Source organism: Neopsephotus bourkii, unplaced genomic scaffold (genome assembly GCF_033783945.1).
Source record: "Neopsephotus bourkii isolate Nb327-2 ecotype Australia unplaced genomic scaffold, CSIRO-AGI_Nbou_v1 NB_1250, whole genome shotgun sequence".
Lineage (NCBI taxonomy): Eukaryota > Metazoa > Chordata > Aves > Psittaciformes > Psittacidae > Neopsephotus > Neopsephotus bourkii.
In genome coordinates, this window is record NW_026901735.1 from 3744428 (window position 1) to 3766525 (window position 22098).

A 22098-nucleotide genomic window follows, 5' to 3' on the forward strand; every position below is an offset into this window, starting at 1 on the left:
GAGCTGTTGGAGCAAGTCCAGAGGAGGCCACAAGTATGAGCAGGGGCTGGAGCTCCTCCATATAAAGACAGGCTGAGAACATTGAGGCTGTTCAGCCTGGAGAAGAGAAGGCTGCGTGGAGACCTCAGAGCAGCCTTCCAGTGTCTGAAGGGGGGCTATAGGGATGCTGGGGAGGGACTCTTCATTAGGGACTGTAGTGATAGGACAAGGAGTGATGGGTTAAAACTTAAACAGGGGAAATTTAGATTGGATCTAAGGAAGAAGTTCTTTATTGTAAGGTTGGTGAGGCACTGGAATGGGTTGCCCAGGGAGGTTGTGAATGCTCCATCCCTGGCAGTGTTCAAGGCCAGGCTGGACAGGGCCTTGGTGACATGGTCTAGCGTGAGGTGTCCCAGCCCACGGCAGGGGGGTTGGAACTGGATGATCTTAAGGTCCTTTCTAACCCAAACCATTCTGTGATTCTATGATCATTTCTCTGTGCTCCGCTCACCTTGGAAGGTTTTTCCACAATAGGCAAGGAACACTTAGGAATCTTTTTATGCAGCTGTTTCAGTGCTGTGTGTGACTGTAGTTCTGCTTCCTACAAGCAGCCTTGGTAAGGTTGGAGCAGGAAGGCACTACCCAGGCACACCTGCACCTCTGTAATTCCAGGCTGGATACATAGGCAGCTCCCAAGAAGAGGCTTGCAGCAGCCTGCTCTGCCTGGCACCTGCACCAGCTCTCTTGGGGCCTGCCACAGCATCGAGCCACCTTCCATCCCACCCCACATCACCAAGCGTATCCCGGCCAGACTCCAGACATTCCCCTTCATGCACACAGCGTTCCACACCCACCTTTACTCACACAGTAACCTGATTAGACTTGGCTCTCGCTTGTACCACCTGATTTATACGCAGCACTAAAGACCACAGGCTCAGAGGCCTGTAGTATCCCAGTTATTAATTGCAGGGTGCCAGATGTGGGAGATGTTTTCCACAGAGTGAAAGCAGGGCAAGGGTGTCTGCCCTCAAATTTCGCAATGCAGAGATGAAGTCCTGGAGCGGAATGTTGTTTAGATCAAAACACAGACCTTTAGGAAACTTACACGTTAACAGCAACCCTGTTCTCTACATGGTGCTTAACTACACCAAAGTCAGGTCAGGGTAAAACACTACCCGTGTCAGATGGCTGCTGTCTGTGCTTACATCAAATTCCATAAGGGATTTCACTGCTGCCTTTAGTGTGTGTTACGCAGCAGACAACACACACACACACCATAGTTTTCTGAAACCTCAGGCTAAATGATCCTGTTCTTTGCATTCTCTCCCTGCTCGCTGTAGGAAAATGTCTTGCTTGTGCTTGCTCTGTGGACCAACCTGCAAATACTTTTCTTTTGCTGGTTTTAAAAGCCACTCTCCAGAATGTTTTCAGGATATTTTCATTCTTAACCATCACCTGGATCCCGGCCAGTGGGAAACATTCATCTCTTAAACTTTACAGCCTGGTACCATCCTCGCCTTCTGCTCTCCCAGTGCTGTGCTCTGCTTATCTCGGTGTCACTAAGGAATGCAGGGCTCATCCCGAGCATTCCTGCAGGCAGAGGGGTTTTGTGCAGCACTGAATCAGCCCCAGGGAGGGGGCATCTGTTTCAGCTCTTTGTGCAACATCCATGTGAAAAGACTGACAAAAATGCCTGTCTCTACTAAACATTCCCCCAGGTTGCCACCGAAACTCTTGGAAACAGAGAAAAAAGGAGAAGAATAACCTGGAGAAAGACAGTAACATGAGAACAGGCCAAAGTGACTCATAAAGGGAAAACTCTGCCTGCTGCTACCAGATGATTTCAGAGAAACTGGTGAGAAAGGGCTGCTGTCTGCCCTGGGGAACCTTCACCAATACCTGGGCAGCTGTTCGGGATGTAGTACCACAGCAGTAATATTCCAGATGGTTAAAGCTGGCAGCTAGGCAAAGAGCTGGGAAAATACAACGCCTGCCTCAAACAGTGGGCATCCAAAAGCAGAAACAAAGGTGGGAAATAAAAAGCTCCTTTTCCAAGGATGCTCTGCTGCTTGCAAGAGGTTCTCTGAAATCAAGCTCAGAAATCAAGCGCCTCTGGGCAAAGGCTCCACCTCCCTTCACCTTCACCACTCACTGAAGTGAGTGGTCCACTTGCTGGGCTGCTCTTCCAGTCTTACAAGGCTTGTCTCAGTCTCCCAGATGAAGTCAAGGTTGAGGGTGTTAGAAATAAGGCAGCATTTGGCTCACCAGGTTTCATGGAGTAGCTCCTTTAAGAGACTAAAAACACTGAAATAACCAATGACCAGTCACTGTCTGTAAATACTGAGCTAAGGGCAGCAAACATGATACGGGTACATAGCCCAAGGCAGAGTGAAATCACCTCCCTGCTTCCCAGCTTTCCCAAAGAAAGCCCTAGGGAAGGCAAAGCTTCCAGCAGCCTGGCCGGAGCTGGACTTTCTTCCTATTACATCAAATTCCTCAGATTTTTGTAACCTGCTCCAGTTTGCCCTTTGAGCCTCTGAGAGTGCAGAACCCTGATGGTACCTGTTAGTGTGCACGTGCTCCTGGGCAGGGCCCAAGCGCAGGCCTGAGAGCTGCTCCACCAGGATTAATCTGGGGGATTAGCCCCTCGTTTAGGAAACTATTTGTCTTGCCTCAGAGCCATTCCATACAGGAACAATATGTACATCCCACCCACCCTCCCAGGGAACTGCAATGGCTCCAGAGAGTCCTACTAAAAGACCATATCTTGTTCTGTGGATGTTCTGGTGTTTTTCAAGGCTCTCTCCTCACACAGATAATGAATGACATGGTCAATAGATAAGGTCTGTACATGCAGGCTCAAGGTTTTGGGGAAAACAAGACCTTTATCTGCACTTGAGCACTGAAGCATACAGGTCTGTGTTGCCTTCATGTCATGGATCTAGTCTGTTGTCCTCAGGAATGAAAAACACTGACCACTGTTCTCCCTGGTAGTTTTAATTGTCTCACAGCAGCAACTGAACCATCACCCTTTTGCTTTTACTTTGGAGCCATCTCTTCCAGTTCATCCATTCCTCATTCCTGGCTTTACAAACAGCTCTCAAACAGCCTAATTATTATTTGAATTGTGGGAATGCTGAGAAACCCAGCCCAGGGCAGGTCCCTTGGTGGGAGATGTTTTACACTGTCAGCCTTACTTATCCAGCAAAGGATGAGAGAAGTAGCAGGAAGGGAATTCTCCCAAGTCATGCGGTACAGCAGATGCAGAGAGAGAACACAACCCACACACAGCAGGACTGAGAGATGCCTCCCAAATCCATCACATGCAGCACGAGATGCCACAGGCCCTCTCCACCAGCTAAGAGAATTCCTCTCTGCAGGAGTAGCTCCTGACATTTCACAAAGGGCCTCCTTAGAACAGTCGTTTGTCCCACATGAACACTTCCAGGACTTACTCTCAAGTGCAGGAGTTTTAGAGACAGTTATAAACTCTTGAACGCTTTTACTGGCACCCAGAGAAAGCGACCAAAACCCATGTCCGCAGACACAGCCTTGCCTTTACATCATCCCGACCTGCCAGCAAAGAAACACAGTGATTCCTCTCCCTTCCCCCGTCAGTGGCAGACGTGAGAGCCGGGACTACAGACACTGCTCTTTTCCCTTTCCCCCTCTCTGCTTAGACAAAGAGGGAGCAGCCCTGCCTGAGTGTTAAGAAATAAGAGCCCTCCCACCCCCCTCCTGCTAGGGCCAAGGGAGCGGGAAAGCTGCCTGGAGCCACCCCCTCTCCAGGCTGGGGGAAAGCTGGATGCGGGGGAGCGAGCCTGGAACAAACCCCGGCTGCGCTTGTGGGCAGAGCCGCGAGCAGGGAAAGCTGGGAACAGACAAGAGGCATTTCACGCTCCCGGCTGAGTCACCCCCGTGTATAAAACCAAGGCCGGGTACTCAGAGCCACGCAGAGCGGAGGCACGAGGCGCCGGGACTTCGGGACAGGTATGTGCAAGCGGATGCGGTTTAGAGGCAGGGACTCAGATTAAATCTAAGATCAGCATCTAACAGTCCAATTCCTCCCATCCTCTCCTTGCCATGTGCTGGGGAGCAGGGAGTCCAGCAGCTCCAGTGACCGGGAAGCCCTGAGGCTGCTTGGCTCTTGGACTATTCCACATGACAAAAAGGACACGGGCAACCAAAATACGCTACTTTTGCTGGTCAAATAAACTAATTTCCTGGTATCTACTTCAAACCTGGGGTGGCAGCAACAGATGGTGGTCTGCGGAAGCCCTGGCACCATACAGGGAACAGCAAGTCGCTATTAAGGCTTGGATCAAGTCTGAGATATTTCGTAGCACATGGGACTTCAGTCACACCCCAACACTGTAACGTATTTCTGGATAAGGAATGATCATCCTGATGCCTGGCAGCACAAAGATTCGGCAAAGCAGCACTCGTTCTGGGCTGTGGTTCGATAACCTGTGCAGCCTTGGACAAGTCACTTGGGGCTTTTAATCTTTTTTGGAATGACAAAGACATTTGGTGGGGTGGGGTTGGGATGAGGGAGCACTGAGGGAGATGTAACACTCAATAACATGTTTCTTGGTACGCAGGACTTGGGGCCCTGATCCAGGAGTGCTCTCAGTTTCTAAGCACTTCTACTGAAAGGTGGCTCAGGACCTGCGTTTTCAGCACATCCTTTCCCCAGCAGTTGGGGTGCATTGAATGGTGTGCTGCACTCACATGCAGCAGGGCCCCAGCCCTGCCACCGCCTGTCAGACAGGCTCCAGGGCACTGCAGGAGCAGAGGAGGGCAAGTCTCAAAGTGCCTTTGGGGTCCTCACCGTGGCTGTCACTCAGAACAAGGCTGAACTGCCCTGGCAGAGCCCACACAAGCCCCAGGGTTTTGATGTTTCAACTTTGTGAAGGGAAGGAAAGCCCTTCCTAACACAGAAAAGGCTTTCTTTTTTACCTGCGCACCCCACTGCAACTCAGCCCACTTGGGGCTCCCTTGTCCTTTACTGTCTGACAACCCTCCCCTGCCTTTGGATGCACACATTTGACTTATACAGAAAATTCCCTTGCCACACTCACACCTGATCCCAGCCCTATTGCTTGGGTATCACCCCATTAGATAGTTCTTCCCAGTGGGCTGGACACTGCAGCATCACTACCCTGTAGAAAGCAATACATAACAAGGTATAGAAGTCAAGTCGCATAACATGGTAATACCCTCTCCTGCAGCTTGTCCAGTATAGCATCAACTGGTATTTTTCCACTGGAGTACCCCTGTGCTGCTGGGGAGCTCACCTCTGACTGTGTTGCTGTGCTGGGTGCCAGGCTGGTACTGAGGGTACTGATGTGGGAACCAAACACCTAATAACAATTTGGTTGCTTTCTGCATGGAGAACTGTAGGTATGCTTAGAATTGCATGATGCTCCTGTCCCCAAAGGTTCTATGATTACTTAGGCTTGATTACAGGAGAGATACTAATTATCACTTCCACTCTCTGGATGCAGTAGGAAAGGACTTACAAATGCCTTCACTTTTACATAGCTTGTTACTGCCTGGAGGGATTTTAATTTAGCTCTTAATGCTGATGTTTTGTTATGTTTTGTTTTCTCCTTCCTCAAACAAAACCCAAACAGAGTTCATTGCAAGCCATACAGGAGAAGGATGTTTTCACGTTTGCTCATCCTCTCTCTGCTGGTGGGGAACACTGTGTCCAGCCCAGTGAGCAGAGCAGAGCCTGCAGCATCCAGGGATGTCACCCCCTTTTTCCAGCTGGCTCACGAAGACCCTTGGGAGAACGTTAACCTCACCAGCATGCCCTGTGAAGATCGCAAGAACAGGACCTGGATCACCCTGCAGCTGACCAACAACAGCCTCACGGCTTTCCCTGCCTGCCTTCCAGAGGCACTGGAAACCTTGGATCTCAGCAACAACCTCTTAGAAGAGATGAATGGCACAGAGATAGCAAACCTCCCGCGGCTGCGTGTCCTCTCCTTGCGGCAGAACCAGCTCTGGTCGGTCAGATGGGGATCAGAAGCCCTCAGCAGCCTCCTCTCCCTGGATTTAAGCTTTAACAAGCTGTCATCTGTGCCATCATGCCACAGCTCTGCCCTGCCTAACTTGAGGTGGTTGTCCCTGGCTGGAAATCCACTGATTGAAATCCAGCCTCTGGCTTTCTCCTGTTACCCTCAGCTACAGTTCCTCAACCTCTCTGCAACGCTGCTGGGCCAAGATGACAGCAGAGGAATTAGAGAGTCTGCTTTTGCTATCAGCACATCTCCCAGTGAGGCCACAAACAGGCCTGGAAACATCAACGTGCTTGATCTGAGCAAGACCTTTCTTGAGAAAAGTAAGTTTCTGGACTTCCCACTGTAAGCATGGGGCTTGGTCAGGCTGGGAGGGGGGAGCATTAGACTTGCACAGACCAAACACCATGAAACAGGACTACTTGTCCCAGTGTCATCACCCATCTCCCTCCTAATCCCACTGTCTGCTACTGACGGTCATCCCACTGTCAGCCCTGAGATTAGTTGGGACACAGGAGGAAACTAATTGCTCTTTCCTGACATCTTTATTTCTCTCCCCTCAGTTACACTGTGCTTTATACGGCTGCACTGAAGCAGCACAGAGAGAGGCTTTCTGTGTCAACTGCAACCAGCCAAATCCCTCCTCACAGTGAGACAATCCCTGCCCTGAGCAATGTACAGCATGATTTGTCTCTGTCTGCCTCCCCTGCCAGCCTCAGTTTATAACAGGTGCTGAGGCAGACAGATGTTGGATGCCTTGCCCAGCTGCTTTCAGCCTGGGACATATACCCAGGACTTTAGGGACTCCTCAAGCCAGAGGTTTCACCCCAACTCACACTTAATAGATAAACCACCAAAGTTCTGCCATGAATTTCCCTAATCCCTATTGTGCTAGTGAGTTACACAACTCAGTTGTGGGATGGAAAGGGACTTCTGTGTAAGACCTACACAAAATTCTTTCAGTTTCATGCATCTCAGCTCTTTTTTCTGTACTAGGACAAATAAGATACTTGCCTTTCTCACACCAGTCATGACTGTGTAGACCTCCCTAATCTCCCCCCATCCACCACTTCTCTGAGCTGAGAAATCCCTGTTCATTTAATCTCACCTAACAGGAAAGCTGTTCCATATCTCTTATCAGCTTTATTGCCCTTCTATCTTCCCTTCTTTTCCTCTGCCCTACGACAGCATGACCTGTGGGTAACACTACAAAAACGTGTTTGCACTGGTGTTTATACACTGCTGTACTGATGTTTGTTCTGTTCCTTTCCCAAAGAGCTACAGAAGACAACGGAGATAATTGTTTTATCTCTATGAATTCAAACCCTTTTTTCTAGGCAGAAAGCCACAGGCATGCTCTGTTTAGGCAATAGGTACAAATGTTTTCTCTGCTTCAGTTCAGCCAGAGTGGACCAGAGACTTGCCCAACCTCAGATCACTTCACCTGACAAAGATGTCACAGTTAAGAAGCCTCGATACTGACTTCTTGAAGTCCATGCCTGCTCTCCAGGAGCTGAACTGTCAAGACTCCCACTTGCTGGCTTTTGTGCAGACAGAGATGTTTGACAATGCTCCTCATCTGAGCCAGCTCTCCTTTGAGAAGTGAGTTATTTTCTGTTCTGTTCTTCCTCACATCACGTTGCCTTTGCCTCACACGGTGCCTGGGAGCTGATCTGTGTGCAGTTTGCTTGTTATCGGGTATTTAGGAAGGAGGTATGAGCTTGCATGCCATGCTCAGATACGCCATGTAAAGCCTGTGAGGGAGACCTGATACAGCAGAAGAGCTGATGCAGCTCAAAAAGGTGGCATGAGGCTCATAGCACAGTTATTGGTTGCTTGAGATCACATCCATCGTGCTCCCATTCTTCATCCAATGGATGAATTCATCTAGCACTGTTAAAACTAGCATAGACCCACTGAAACCCACTTGTGATAGCCTATGCTTCCAACATCTACAATGGCAATGTCTCACCAGAGGAGAAGCCGGTCGCAGGTCACAGGTCACTGAGGATTTGTTGCCTTACAAAGGATGAATGCTGGATGAAATCTGCACCATGGAAGCATTCAAAAATCCTGTCCCTCCTGCCTTTAGTGTGAGAGATTAATATAGTTCCATGTTCAGCACTAGTAAAAGCAATGGTTGAGTCCTTATCCTAGAGGCAGTAAGAGCAGATAAACTGCACACAGAACAGTCAGCAAAAAGGAAAAGATCTGGAGGGCACTTTCAGAGATGTCTGTAATACAGGCCCAGATTATAGGGGTATCAGAATAAACATACTTGAGCGTTGTCTGTGGCCTAGGAACCAGTTTCAGGAAAATAAGGCCATTTAAGCAAAAAAAAACCAATCCAACAAACGCAGTGGGTTCCCTCCCCAACTAGATTTACACAGCACTTTACAATAGCTGCAAGAACACCAGTTCAAAGTGCTAAAAATCATGACCCAAACTTAAAAAACCCCAAAGGAGTAGCAGTTAAAGTCTCAGGCAAAAGAGAGCATCTTCTGAGCACTCTGCAGGGAGGTCACATTATCACTCTTTGTGCAGTTTAACAGTAAAGGTAAACAAGGTCTTCCTGTGTTAGTCATTTGACTTCAGTAGGTGAGAGTCTATAGTATTAAAGAGGCAATTAGCACGACAGAGGATGATTGGCACAGAGAAAGCCATTACAAGCAGAGTGAAAAAGATGCTGCAGAAATGGTATAGTAAAAAGTGGAGCTGAATGTGGGACTTAATGGCAGAGGGGAGATCATGATTTACAGAAGACCCTTGCTAAATGCCAGATCCTTTCCCTTCCAGCTGCCATCTCCTAAGGTGTTACCCCTTAGGATGCTTTTTTTATGCTTTAACACACAGCAGGTACACGGTGCAAATTGGAGATGGGCAGGTATTAGCCTGGACTATAGTGCAGAACAGTGGTGTTGATAACTGGCTGCTTTCAAGGGAACTGGGAATATTGCTCTGTCTTGCACATGCCGGGACACTAAGCATGCTGCAGTGCTTGGAAGGTTCTCAGAGTTTGCTAATTATTGCATTTGTCATCTTGTAGCTGTAACCTGAGTTCCTTTAATCCTTGGAATACCAATTCCTCGGATAACATCATCATCAACTTGTACGGAAATCCTCTGATATGCGACTGCCAGCTCTCCTGGCTGCTCTCCAAGCCCAAGAAAGTTGTGCTGGAAAAGTAAGTGAGTTCAAGGAGTTTAAGTAATGCTCTTAAAACACAACTTGAATATGTCTTTTATTTGGGGACAAAACATTACCTACCATATCAGTTACTCAAATTCCTTCTGTATTTTCCCTTCCACAAGAGATAGAAATGCAAAGTGAAGTCCCCTTCAGGGACGAAGTATGGCTGAATTATACTTGAATGTGGACAAAATTCAATGGGCACAGCTAGAACAGTATAAAGTGTTGTTAGCCGAGCATTCTACTTTAAGAAGTCTGTTACCCAGAGATAAAAAATGAACTGCCTTGGTGGGGCAGGACTGGGAGCAGAAACTGAAAGACTTTGCAAGAACTTTAGCACATCATTTCCTCCATGTATTCCCAAAGCCTGCATCAGCACAGGCAGTCAACAAATACCCTTGCAAATAGCACCACTTGTCACCTATTGTTTCCATGCTCTCCTAGGGGTTTACAGAATAATTACAATAAACTGTACTTAAAAGAAGTACTTTGCATATGTATGATGTCTCTGCTATTTGAAAGGCCACCAAGAAGGTTTGTCAGAGAGAGCAGGGAAGTAGATTGTTTCTCACCAGGATGGGCTTAGCAGTTGCATCCTCTTCAAAAACATGGGAAGTCTGAGTAAAGAACGAACTTACTCAGACATTGAAAGGCTTAAAGAAAGAGCTTAGTCATTTAAAGCACGTCCCATGTCAGCACAGCTCCAGCTGCCAACCAGCTGGCTTAAGGATCTTGGGGACCTTGTTACATCTCTGAGTGTGTTCCCCTCTTAGTGTAGCATTAAAGTCTGACCCTTCACGACAAGTTGCCTTGACACCATCACTCTTGCTAAGGTTTGCAGTCCTTGTACCAAAGGATGCTTCCTCTCAGGCAAAAGATATTCCTGCACCTTAGAAAAACAGAAAGCCAGTCAGCTAAACTCCCAGTGCTGTGGAAGGCCATCTGCCAAGCACAGGACTGCTGTCTGATTCGGAGAAAACTCCAGGAACAAACTTGCCAACAAAGTTTTCTTTGTCTCATGTTATGACAACCTAGGTCTGGTCCAGCTTTCAGGTCTTCTTTAATGTAAAGACTGGTTTTGGACAGCAGGTTGCAAATTCCAATCTAAGATGCCTTACAAGAGGTTGTAATGTACTTGTGGATTGTGTCTATTCTACCTTTTTCCTCTGCAGGGCTTGGGAGTCTTTTTGCTACATATCACAGGAAGATTGGGGCAGACCTGCAACATCTTTGTCACTGCTAGAGCTCTACAACAAATGCCAGTCTGGGAGAAACATTACGCTGCCCGATTCAAACACACCCTCTCTGGAACATGATGCTTTCAGCCTCACCAGTTACGATGCCACTACTGTAGTAACAACAACAGACTCTGCTCCACTAACCCAAGACGCTTACATCAGCTCCCTAATTCAGATGAATGTAATGAGCACAACAGCAGCCAACCCAACTGAGCTGATGCTCACAAAGGCCAACAGTTCCTCCCACAAAGAGGAGGCAGTTTCCAAATCCACAAGCACCCATGAGAAGGAGGCAGTTACTGAAACCATGAGCACCCACAAGGAGGAGGCAGTTTCCCATTCCATGAGTACCCATGAGGAGGAGGCAGTTTCCAGATCCACAAGCACCCATGAGAAGGAGGCAGTTACTGAAACCATGAGCACCCACAAGGAGGAGGAATCCATCAGCACCCGTAAGGAAGAAGCAGTTTCCGAATCCATGAGCAATTCTCCTTCCTTGGTGTCTGTAACCACCTCCCCAGGTTTTCTCAAACTGTTCTATCATCAGTCCTCAGATCATGGCTCCACAAATCAAACTGAAACAGACCAGCTAAAGACAGAGCTCAGAACAACCCCTGCGATGTTTCCCCAGGAAGGCACATCCAACCAGCCCACTACTGATTATTCTCCTACAGCAATGGAAAGTCCCAATGCCACTGATCTTCAGTCCTTTGTGCTTTATGTTGAGGAAGGTACAGCACAAACAAGCCTGCCACAGCTGAACTCCACAAGGACCACTGCTCACTCACAGCCTGCATCCACCGAAGGTACAGCACAAACAAGCCTCCCACAGCTGAACTCCACAAGGACCACTGCTCGCTCACAGCCTGCATCCACCAGATCACTGATACACTATGTAGATGACTACGACTACGATGAACAGTCAACACAAACCCCAGTGCAAGTGCCATATACCTCCTGTGACTACAATCCTTGCAGGCATCTTCAGAAGCCATGCAGTGAACTTCAGAGAGAATCCAGATGTTTATGCCCTGGCATGTCGAGGGAGGATGAGGTTCCTGATGCACCGAGGCTCAGAGAGGTGTCTGAAGTCACGGACACCTCTGCACAGATACGCTGGTGCGCCCCAAATTCAGTTGTTCACACCTATGAGCTGATGTTTCATGCCCAAGGCAACGAGGACAGACAGCTTGTTCTGGACAATATTTATTCCACAGCAAGGCAGCACACTCTGTATAATCTACTACCATACACCACCTACCACATTTGTGTGACTGCTTCCAACAAAGCAGGGTCAAGCCAGACATCAGTGCAGGGAATTCCAGGTAATTCATGCACTAGATTTAAAACAAAGCCCAGCTACAAGTCTGTCTTTGCTGCTCTGTCTGCAGCAAGTGGACTCTTTCTCATTTCCACAATTATTTTGTCTGTATGCCTGTGTAAGGCATGCAAAAAGCCTCAGAGTGAGCAGTATGGTACACACTTAGTCTCTTATAAGAACCCAGCATTTGATTATCCCTTAAAACTACAAACCAGTAATTAGCTCTGGGTCACTGTTCTGCACATTCCAAGCTCATTGTCTCTTATCACCTTGGTATGTTTGCCTGAGACTCTCCAAACGTCCTTCAGCAAAACTATGAAATATCAGATTCATAGCCCTTATGTTTCTAAGGGACAGAAAAACACACAAAAACTAATAATGACGGTAGTCAAACAGAAGAAAGTCTTTGGACTCTTGGCCACGTGCTAAGCAGCAGCAAACCTGGACACTCACCTTGAAGAGCTGTATGATCACTTACAAATTCATCAGCATGCGTTTTACACAGTCAGAGGCTGCTTTGCCAGCTGTCTGCCTCCAGTCTCCCTCATGGATACAGTGCTGAGAGCCATGACCAAGTGCATCTAGCTAAGATAGACTCTGCTTTTATTCTTATAAATGAAGTTGGGCTTTCAGTTTCTTCTAATGTCCATATAAAGGTATTGCCCAAAAAGACAGTATTACTGGAAGGACTGAGAGAAAGATCTCCTTGAGCTGAGTGGCAAGGTGCTGTGCAAATATAACTCCACTAAATAACTCCAGCAACTGCTCAGCCCAACTTCAGTTCAGGAGAGAGAAGCATTAAGATTAATTGTATAAAAGGACAGTTCAGGATCCTTAGGACTAGGATAATTGTTTCATCCTGACTTTGTATGATGTTTTCCACAACTGAGGCTCCCAAGTGCTACCACAACATCAACTTACAGGCAGTGAGGAGTTTGCAGTACAGCAGTAGCCCACAGAAGGGAGAGGCCATGTTAGCATTTGGTTCAGAATTGATTTTAAGCAGGGATGATTGCTCAGTCCTATCTACAGATTTAGCAGGCTGACGATTTACCTCCTACAGAGGCAAAGAGCCAAGTCATGAAACAATTTGATGTGCATGTTGCTGAGACTTGAAAACCTGAAATCCCATCCACTCACAGCAGTTACACAGACATTTTTCAGATGTACTTTTGGGTCCTAACTTCTGCTACAGAAATCATAAGAGATGCTGAGAATCCCAGTTCTTCAGCAGCTTTGAGTTTGCCATTAACATTCAAAGATGTTTGTGTAAGGGGACGTGTTTGTCCCATCAAATACTTCCCATTCAGAGATCAATAGGTTTATGTTCCAGTGGCTGTGTTTCTGCTGCTGTACACTGCTGTACAGAGACAAGATACAAACTCCCCCACAGATGTCAGAGTGCAGAAGGTGCTGTACAGTGTAAAAGAGTCTCTGTTCTGTTTATTTGGAGGTTTTTAATGCTTCCAGTATTAATGGAAATAAAAGCTACAGAGTTGAGCTCTGGTTCTTTGTTAAAGACCTAGATCTTTGCGTTGTCTTTACCATCTACAATGTTTAACCTGAGAAATTAACTGAAACATTTTCTGTTTTGGAACAGACTTTGAGCATATAGTAAAGTAATGCTTTTATTATGGTAAATTCATGTTATTTGAAGTCCTAAGAGCTTTCATTTTGTATGTGCGTAAGGTGTCCTGTGCCATCCTCACCACTACAGCTCACAGTCCTTTCATGCAGGTTTGTCCCTTACCCTACACCAATGCTGGGAATGACACCACCACTCACTGCACATTTCCTGTGTGTCTGCCCTAAGCTGCTGAGCTTGGCTGACTCAAACTCACAACAGAAGTGACACACAAATGGAGAAGCCAGGATAGCACCACCTTTCACTCTGAAAATGATGTTCACATTCTGGTCATTCAGACCATTCTTTGCTTGGACTTCATTTCTCATCTTTATGTCTGGTCTGCTTTTCCTGCATTTTCTGGGGAGTCTGTCTAGTGAACAGGCACAGGTGCCAAACTTTACTTGCAGTGAGCAGGGACCACCCCAAACCAGGGCAAAGATCATACACTCCCTTGTGTTTGTACAACGTAGGTCTAAGAGACCTTGACTGGGGTCTTTGGTATTATCAGAAACAAAGCAGAGCAAAAGAAGAGATTTGTGAATCTTAAGTTCGTTTAAGTAATGAGCAACTTCACTCTGTTGTCTTTTCCCCCCTCTATTTGAATCAGTGCTTCTCTTGCTTCACTCTTCCTGCAGTTTGTGCTATAACCACTCTTCCCTGAACACATTCTATATGCACTCGGATATAATTTGCAAGTTACAGAAGCTAATGGCTTTATTCTGCCATACTTCAAACATTCCAGCTTGGATAAGAAAGCCTGTATTTATACCCAGAACATGTGTGTCTGGTAAATAGCTGCTGCAGCCCAAGAACAGGTGAAATGACAGTCATTCAAGTCATTTAAGTCACAGTATTTTCAAAGCAAGTATTCAAGTATAAAACCTTCCTCTGAAAGCACTGCCTGTTGCTAGTTCTTAAAACCAATGTATACTTCTAGAAAAACTGAATCATCACATTATCCCCTCTGGACTTTTTATTGTAGCTGCTCCTACTGATTTAGAAAGCAAGCCCTAAAAAGCAAGCAATGTTTTAATCCAAAGGGTAAGGTTATCTTGAGGCCTATTTGCTGGCTTCTACATAATCCAAATATAACTACAGAAGCAAGTTAATCCACCCCCATTCCCCAACCTCAAAACACAAGTAATAACCAGTTTGGAGGTTTCCTGTATCTTCATTATTGTGGATGGACACAAGCCGGCTCCCACAGCGCTGCTTGGGACTGGGGCAGTGAGTAAGCAACCAGGGAGCTAAACGGGAACTTTCCCACCCACTCCTAAAGCCGTGTTTGAAACCGGCCCAGCTTTGCTCCGCCTGGTGCTTCCTCCCCCTTTTCCTGTTGGCACTGAACAGCCAATCCTGTCGTACCTCCAAAGACACAAACCTTTGGCAGTGTGGCGGGGATACCCGAACAGCTCTGAAATGATTTTAAAAGCTAACAAAAGGCAACCCATTAAAAACGAATTATAACTAGTAACCTACTCACTGTTTCATGGTTCAACTCGTCCTGTTTCTCCATGAGAAGAGGAAATGCAGAGAGCATTTAAATATAGTTTTTGAAGAGCTTGTGTGATTTTTAACCTGGCTTTTCTTCCTAAGAAGAAATTATCTGCATTCCTAAGAACTTTCTCCATTCACTTGTCAAGGTCTTTCTTCTTTGTACAGAACCAAGTTCAAGCAAAGGAAGTCCATAATAGCCAACGGTGCATGTGGGGTACCTCCCCTGGCTGCCATGGTGGAAGTGCATGCTTGCTCTGTCTCTAAATCAGTCACTCAGGGAGTCTGCCAGTGGAAGCACTCTGGGAAAAGGAGCCGATCCCTGGAAAGGCCTCCATACAGAAAAAAATAGCTCTCTAAGGGCCAGAACCCACACAGACAAATGCGTTGCTGGCTGTGAGGAGACTGAGAAGGACCACCTTGTCTTCAGTGCAGCAAATGCCATTTAGAGAATCAGTTATCAAGAGCCCTGTCCTGGGCAGCAGAAGCGGGTGGGTGCCCAGAGCAGCAGGATGAGGCGCTTCAGCCTGATCCACATCAGTGCCAGGAGGGACCATGGTTTTGGCTGGGCAGAGGCATGAGGGGCATTGAATGGACCAGCCGGGAGACAATGCAGCCCAAGGCAGGGAGCTGACATCACACCACTGGTTTTATCAGCCTCTTTGTGCAGGGGTGCAAAACCCAAACCACCATGCTCACACAGCAAACACTGCAAGGCACAGACATACTCCTTTGCAGCGATCTCCAGAAAAAGGCATTCATGTGGTGCTGGAAACAAGGAAGCCTCTGAGGGTTCAGGGTCTTGCTTGCCAAGTAGCATCGGATTCCCACTTTACCTGTGAAAGACAGAGATATTTATCACAGGTGTGAACACGTTCCGTGTTTGTGGAAACAGATACTCATAAAAGAACGTGTTTAAACTCCTGGTGCTTTTGCTTTTTATCAGCTCTCCAAAGTATGCAGAGTTTGTTCTGAAGCAGGGCAATATACTACAACAGTAATTCCAACCTCTGTAAAAAGTAGTCAAGCAGGCCAACAAGTAACAGTATTATGGTGAAATACGTTCAGGAAACAACTCCCTACAGGGGGAGGCTGGTGTTCTGCTGTCACCTAGAGGGAGACGGTGGAATCATCTCCCCGGGTACATCCCATGGAAATACTCGGCTTATTCCCCAAAGAACTTAAGCCTGCACCCTACAGACCAAAGCTCACTTACAGTACCCATGTGCTCTCCTCTGTTCGTCTGTGTATCCTCACCCACTAACCTCTGAATGGAAACAAAGCAGAAGTTCTAACGGTAGCAACAGTTCCAGTCCCTTAGATTGTAACTCAGCAGCTTATCTATCCCAGTCTCTTAATTCTTTTTGTAGCCTTATGACCAGGAATTTCTCTGCCAACTTGTCACTGCTATGGCAAAACGTGCATTTCTTCTTAACAGCAAGGAGGGGATTACTGTCTGGGAAAACCAGACCTGGTAAATCACTCTACAAATGCAATAAGGGTTTAAATATGTGGATTTTGGAAGCAAAGATCAGACCACATTCACTGCACTTACAGGAAAAGGGGAAAAAAAAGCAAGGATTTGTTGGGGTTTTGATTCAGCATGGATAAAGATCAGTAACAGGTAATATGTTTATACTACCTGATATCTTGAATTTCATTTTGCACATATCACTGTGTAGTATTACATAGTATTATTATAATAGTAATTCAATGGGGATCTTCTAAGCAACTCATCTGCTTCTGATGATCCAACTGATGCTCATGGATTTTGTAGCTCAAAGGCACAGTGGCAACTTGTACAGCCCTGTGCAAATGGACCATGCTCTGTGCCATTCCTCAGTACCCAGGCAGTATCTCTACCCAGATGGAGCATCTCTGTGGCATCTGATTACTGAGTACATGAGCAGATCAGTGCTCTTGGCCCATGGATACGTATAACTGATCTGCCCGTATGCAAAAGGTAGGGTTTTGCATGCCCCTATAGCATCTCTGAAGAGTCAGGGGTTTCTAAGAAAGCATGAAATAAAGAGTCTCCCTTTTACTGCTAGAGTTGACCACCTCTCATTTCAACCTGACATTTCCCATGACACAACACATTCTTAAGGGTATTTTGACAGTGTAGGTACCTTTAAAGTACAATTCTTCAAAAAGAAAAGGTCTGAATTCATAGGAATCCCTTATAACAAACCCTTCACAGGATTAGCAATGGTTACCCTAATGTCTTAGCAGAACACAACCACTATAGAGTACTTTTCTTCCTTTACAAACCACAGTGCAGCACTATTTACTTGTGCTGCTATTTAATCCTCACACTTCAGCGCTGAATGACATTACTTACAAGTAGATGTGAGAAGTTTATACTTGTATGGCACTCTGTCTTTCCTGACATACTACTACAGTGTATGTCTTCATTTTTGCTAGATCCTTTGCTGAAAGGTGAGCAGCCTTTTCCACTGTTTAGCATGGCTCTCATATCATAGAAAGATAAGGGAGAAAAAAACCCTCAGAAAATACCAACAAGAAACCTCCTTATCTTTACTATACCTAGACCATTGGTACACCCAAAGCAGGAGAGAACCAAAGAAAAATGAAAAGAAATCAAGCAAAAGAATCCCAAGAAGAAGCACAAAGCCCAGGGTCGTTCACTGCCTCGTCCAGAAGGTGGAAGCAGCGATGCAGCTATCTCTGCCATGCAGGCGGGCACAGGGCTAGCAGCTCCTGCTGAGCTCTTAAGCACAGCTCTGATACCAAGAGCGATAAATTCTGGGATGAAACTCCAGATAGAAGAGAAAAATAAAAGCAATCACACACTCAGCACTAGGTAAGGCTTTCTTCTCCTCTGAAAAACTAACATTTACTTGCTGTGCAGCATGTTCTGTGCTGGGAAGGAACGAGTATGGCATTTATTAAACGTTTAGAGGCTACTCGCTGTTATTAGAGCCTGATTAAGTAATGGTACTTAAATAACTGAGATAAGGCCATTAGGTGAAATGATGTCACCCTCTCTTTGGCAATCAGTCCTCATGCTGTCACCACTGCTGCCTTGAGAACATTCAGCAGGATATCTCCGGGAAAAAAAGAAGACAAGACACCACATGAGACTAATGTTCATGTCCAACCTGATGTAAGTGCAGGAAGTAGTAAAAATACACATCCCAGACATTTTCATAGATGCAAATATTCCCAGAAGCCCCATTCTGTCCTCATTACGTGTTCAGGTGTCTAGTGATAATATTTGTGCTGCGAAGGTTGTTCAGGTTGCTGATATTGCATCAGAACTGACAAGGATCACTTGGCATTAGGACACCATTTGACAAGATGCTGCACAATCTGCAGGTAGAAAAGTTTATCATCTGACTGCTCCAGACTGGAAAGAGCTGGGGAAGGAAAATCAAGAGACAAGAGGTGAGATGATCCACCGAGAGTCACAAGCACTGTGTACAGCAGTGACTGTCAAAAGGTTCCATGCTGACAGTGGTTTATTGCTTTTGCCTGAGTAAAATAGACCTTTGAAAGCCACAGCAGCACTGTGCTATTGACAAACATCCCAGAAGGACTCTGTCCTCACTGTGCCTTTAACTCAATATCCCCCTTCTCTGTGCAGCTGCCTATTCACACAAAGCCAGAAAACACAGAGCTTCTACCACATTGAGTCAGAACTGGCTGTAGGTCCAGGTCCTCTTTGAAGGACAGATACTAAACATGCAAATCTCATTTTTTCAAGACACTAAGCTAAAAAAAGCCCCATTACAACTCCAGCATCACATGTGTGGGTGTTTTCTGTACAATTTGTTATTGTTTCACTGCTCCTTGGGAATGCTGGAAAAGGTCAGAACACCCAGAAATGATGATAAGAGGGTAAAAAAAACAATATAATGCGTAGGCAATTCCAAGTCTAAACTCAGCTTTGAAACAAATGTGGAAGTGCTGGTTGTGAACATGACTTAACAACATATTTGTTCCTTTGGGTCTGCTGTCTGAAACCTCAACCTTTACCCTGACACGAAATTGAACTTCAACAGCAAGTCTGACTGATGTTAAGGCATCTCAGGTAACTCTCCCACAAGCAGCACCAAATTAGATACCTAAGAAATGTTTCTCCACAACCCCCTGCCTGGATCAATGTGAACAACTGATACTCAGGTCAGTCGGACATTGCAGGAGCAAGCTTAACCATAACACTGCCACTAAATACACAGTAGTAAAAAGAAATAAATAATCTCTATTTCACATGGAATGAAGCAAAAACCTGATTAGCAGACAAAGCCCTAAATAAAACTCAGTTTGACAGCCTTACTTGCCTGCTCAGCTCAATTACAGATAGCAGACACAAAATGAGTAATAAAACATAATGGCTACTCTGGGTCAGCTGCCACCCAGTGACACCTTCAAACCTGCAATGACCCAAAATCAAGCCAAACTCTAACCAAGGGTGAAGATGACAGTGGATGAGAACAAACCTTTACATCAGCCGGCTGACTCCTTTTAAATACAGTGCAAACCTGATGGCACGAATGCCTACAAAAGCCTCAATCCCAACTCTGCCCTGATCCCAGCTGTACAAAGGCAACCCTGACACACCAGAAGTATTAGTAAGAGGGTAGCCACTAACCACAGCAGTCCTAAACTTAGTTCAGCAGCTTGCTCCATACCAAGTAAAAACCCAGGCTCTCCACCCAGCAATGGAACAGACTCCAACTCCAAATGATTCTCAACACTAGCGAGGCTGGGTTTTGCCAAACAGAGCTACATGCAACAAGATCACAGTCACAGCATTAGATCTAACTTACATTTCCTTCAAAAATCCTGAAAAACAGCCTTCCAAAACCCAAAGGGGGCCTACAAGAAATCTGGAGAGGATGTGTTTCTGATGATTTTGAAGCTGATGTAAAGCCACGTCAAGACTCTTACTAGTAAACTTTTCACCTGTCTATGACCTGGATGTATCTCTACCTTTATATGCAAAACTGTTTTCTTCTCTGCCTGTTAAAAACTGAATATAAAAAGGCAACGACCATTCACTTACAAAACCTTACCTCTATAAAGTCTCTGACAAAGAGCAGTTATCTAACATTCAATGATGCATAAATCCAGATAGGCTGAGAAAGTTGGGGCTGTTCAGCCTGGAGAAGAGAAGGCTGCGTGGAGACCTCATAGCAGCCTTCCAGTATCTGAAGGGGGCCTATAGGGATGCTGGGGAGGGACTCTTCATTAGGGACTGTAGCGACAGGACAAGGGGTAATGGGTTAAACTGAAACAGGGGAAGTTTAGATTGGATATAAGGAAAATTCTTTCCTGTTAGGGTGGTGAGGCACTGGAATGGGTTGCCCAAGGAAGTTGTGAATGCTCCATCCCTGGCAGTGTTCAAGGCCAGGTTGGGCAGAGCCCTAGGTGACATGGTTTAGTGTGAGGTGTCCCTGCCCATGGCAGGGGGGTTGGAACTGGATGATCTTAAGGTCCTTTCCAACCCTAACTATTCTGTGATTCTATGAAAAGAAATAAAAAACTATTAAAAATTGTTTAGAGGTGATGAAATAATGTGACTGTAAAAACATTTCCCCTTCTTTCCAAGAACAGAATTGCCCAAATGCTTGATTTCTGTGTATCACCACATAAAGTTGTTGCTGGCACTAGAAAACTGCTCACCACAAGTATATAGAATCACAGAATAGTTAGGGCTGGAAAGGACATTGACATCATCCAGTTCCAATCCCCTGCTGTAGATAGGGGCACCTCACACTAAACCATGTCACCCAAAGCTCTGTCCAACCTGGCCTTGAACACCACCAGGGATGGAGCATTCACAACCTCCCTGGGCAACCCATTCCATGTTTCACTTGCAGCCAGCTCCTGCTACAGACACTCGGAAAACAAGCTCAATAGCTCACATCCTTGACCTGTTTCTTACAACAGACCGTGTTAGCAGCACCTCACTAGTGCAGGGACAGGTTTCTTGTACAGCTGTCTCTACACAGGAGCACTTCACTGGCACTGCCATATTACGAATCCTGGCTTCTCACATCCAGTCAGAAAGAGAAATGCCATCAAAACCTACATGGTTTAGATATTGGGTATTTTTCTCTCAGTCAGAGCTCTTTTGTGCCTTACTTCATCTTGCTTTCATCACAGTACAAAATGAATTCACTCTCTGGATTCAAGTACACACTTCACATCTAATCCATCTCATGTCTGCATCCTGTTTGACATGAACGATAGTATTTAAATAGCTACTTAGAAACTGCCCCCAGAAGACAAGTGTACAGAAGCTCCTTGTATCAGCATAGCAGTCAAGGCAGTATCATCCTAAGAGGTGTAAACTATCTTTTACACTAATGTTTTTATTGATGATAAAGCCTATCTTCCTACAGTGCTGACACAGGTGAACTGAGTCCCTCAGACACATGGTAAGATCAGCATGTTATGAAAATATACATTGCTTCTGTCTTTCCCTGTAATTCAACTTTACCTTCACTTGGTGACAAACCTACTGCTCAAACCCCCTTTTTGGCAGCATGTTCTGCAAAACACTAAACCAACCAAGTGCTCAAGCCCTACCCAGAACAGCTGGGATAGCAGAGCTGGTCTTGGGCTTAGGAAGGAAAAATACAAGGAAAATAAAGGCAGAAGATCGGGACTGTCTAGCCCTGGGTGAGACCAGAAAGGACACGGAGTTACAGTTGGAAGATGCACTGCATCCACCACTAGTGGTTCATGTGGCACCAAGTGCTTTGCAATAGCCCCATCCGACGTTCCTAACTGTGCAGCTGAATTCCACACAGCTAAGGACAGCCCAGTGATTCCATAGTCATAACATGAAGAGAGTCATCCCTGCTCATAGCCCTGGGTCCCCTCAGGAAATGCCTTCCCTCAGGGTGCCCAGCCAGCCAGCGGGTCCCTTTCACCAGCCACCTCAGTGATGAGGAAACCCACGTTCCCCTGCTCCTGGGCTCTGCACAGCCCCAGCTCCAGCCGAGGGTCACACTGAGGGTGCGGACAGGCGGAGGTGGGCCGCCGGGGCAGAGGAACCCCTTCAGATACCGGTATCGATACAAACAACCACATCGACCCTCCCCGGGATCCACCACAGCCGCTTCCCGCCTCCTCCCCTCACGCCGGCCGCGCCCCTCCGCCCCCCAGCGGCCACCGCGCCGGGCGGGAAACCTCCCAAGGCCCCCGCGCAGCTCGTTCTACAAACGGCAGCGAGTTTCTAGGTGCCCGCGC

The 22098-nt window shown here is 46.4% G+C and overlaps 1 protein-coding gene across 3 annotated transcripts; it reads left to right on the forward strand.

The window, feature by feature from the left end:
* The first annotated feature begins 5621 nt into the window (after positions 1–5621).
* LRRN4 (leucine rich repeat neuronal 4) lies at positions 5622–13253 on the forward strand. 3 transcript variants are annotated; one of them, XM_061364820.1, is made up of 6 exons: positions 5622–6328; positions 7403–7607; positions 9052–9189; positions 10367–10799; positions 10863–11163; positions 11239–13253. In XM_061364820.1, the coding sequence occupies exons 1-6, from the start codon at positions 5644–5646 to the stop codon at positions 11973–11975; spliced, it is 2499 nt and encodes an 832-aa protein (XP_061220804.1). In that variant the 5' UTR covers positions 5622–5643; the 3' UTR covers positions 11976–13253. The 3 variants fall into 3 exon arrangements, with proteins under 3 accessions (XP_061220804.1, XP_061220805.1, XP_061220803.1); XM_061364821.1 differs by having other exon boundaries at positions 10367–10727; XM_061364819.1 differs by having other exon boundaries at positions 10367–11163.
* The last annotated feature ends 8845 nt before the right edge of the window (positions 13254–22098 follow it).

Excerpts from the sequence above, each read along its gene's own strand:
- LRRN4 (XM_061364819.1), top strand. The coding sequence starts at position 5,644 with ATGTTTTCACGTTTGCTCATCCTCTCTCTGCTGGTGGGGAACACTGTG. Across the intron at positions 7,608-9,051 it reads AGCCAGCTCTCCTTTGAGAA|CTGTAACCTGAGTTCCTTTA; the intron begins GTGAGTTATTTT and ends GTCATCTTGTAG. Across the intron at positions 11,164-11,238 it reads TGTGCTTTATGTTGAGGAAG|GTACAGCACAAACAAGCCTC; the intron begins GTACAGCACAAA and ends CATCCACCGAAG.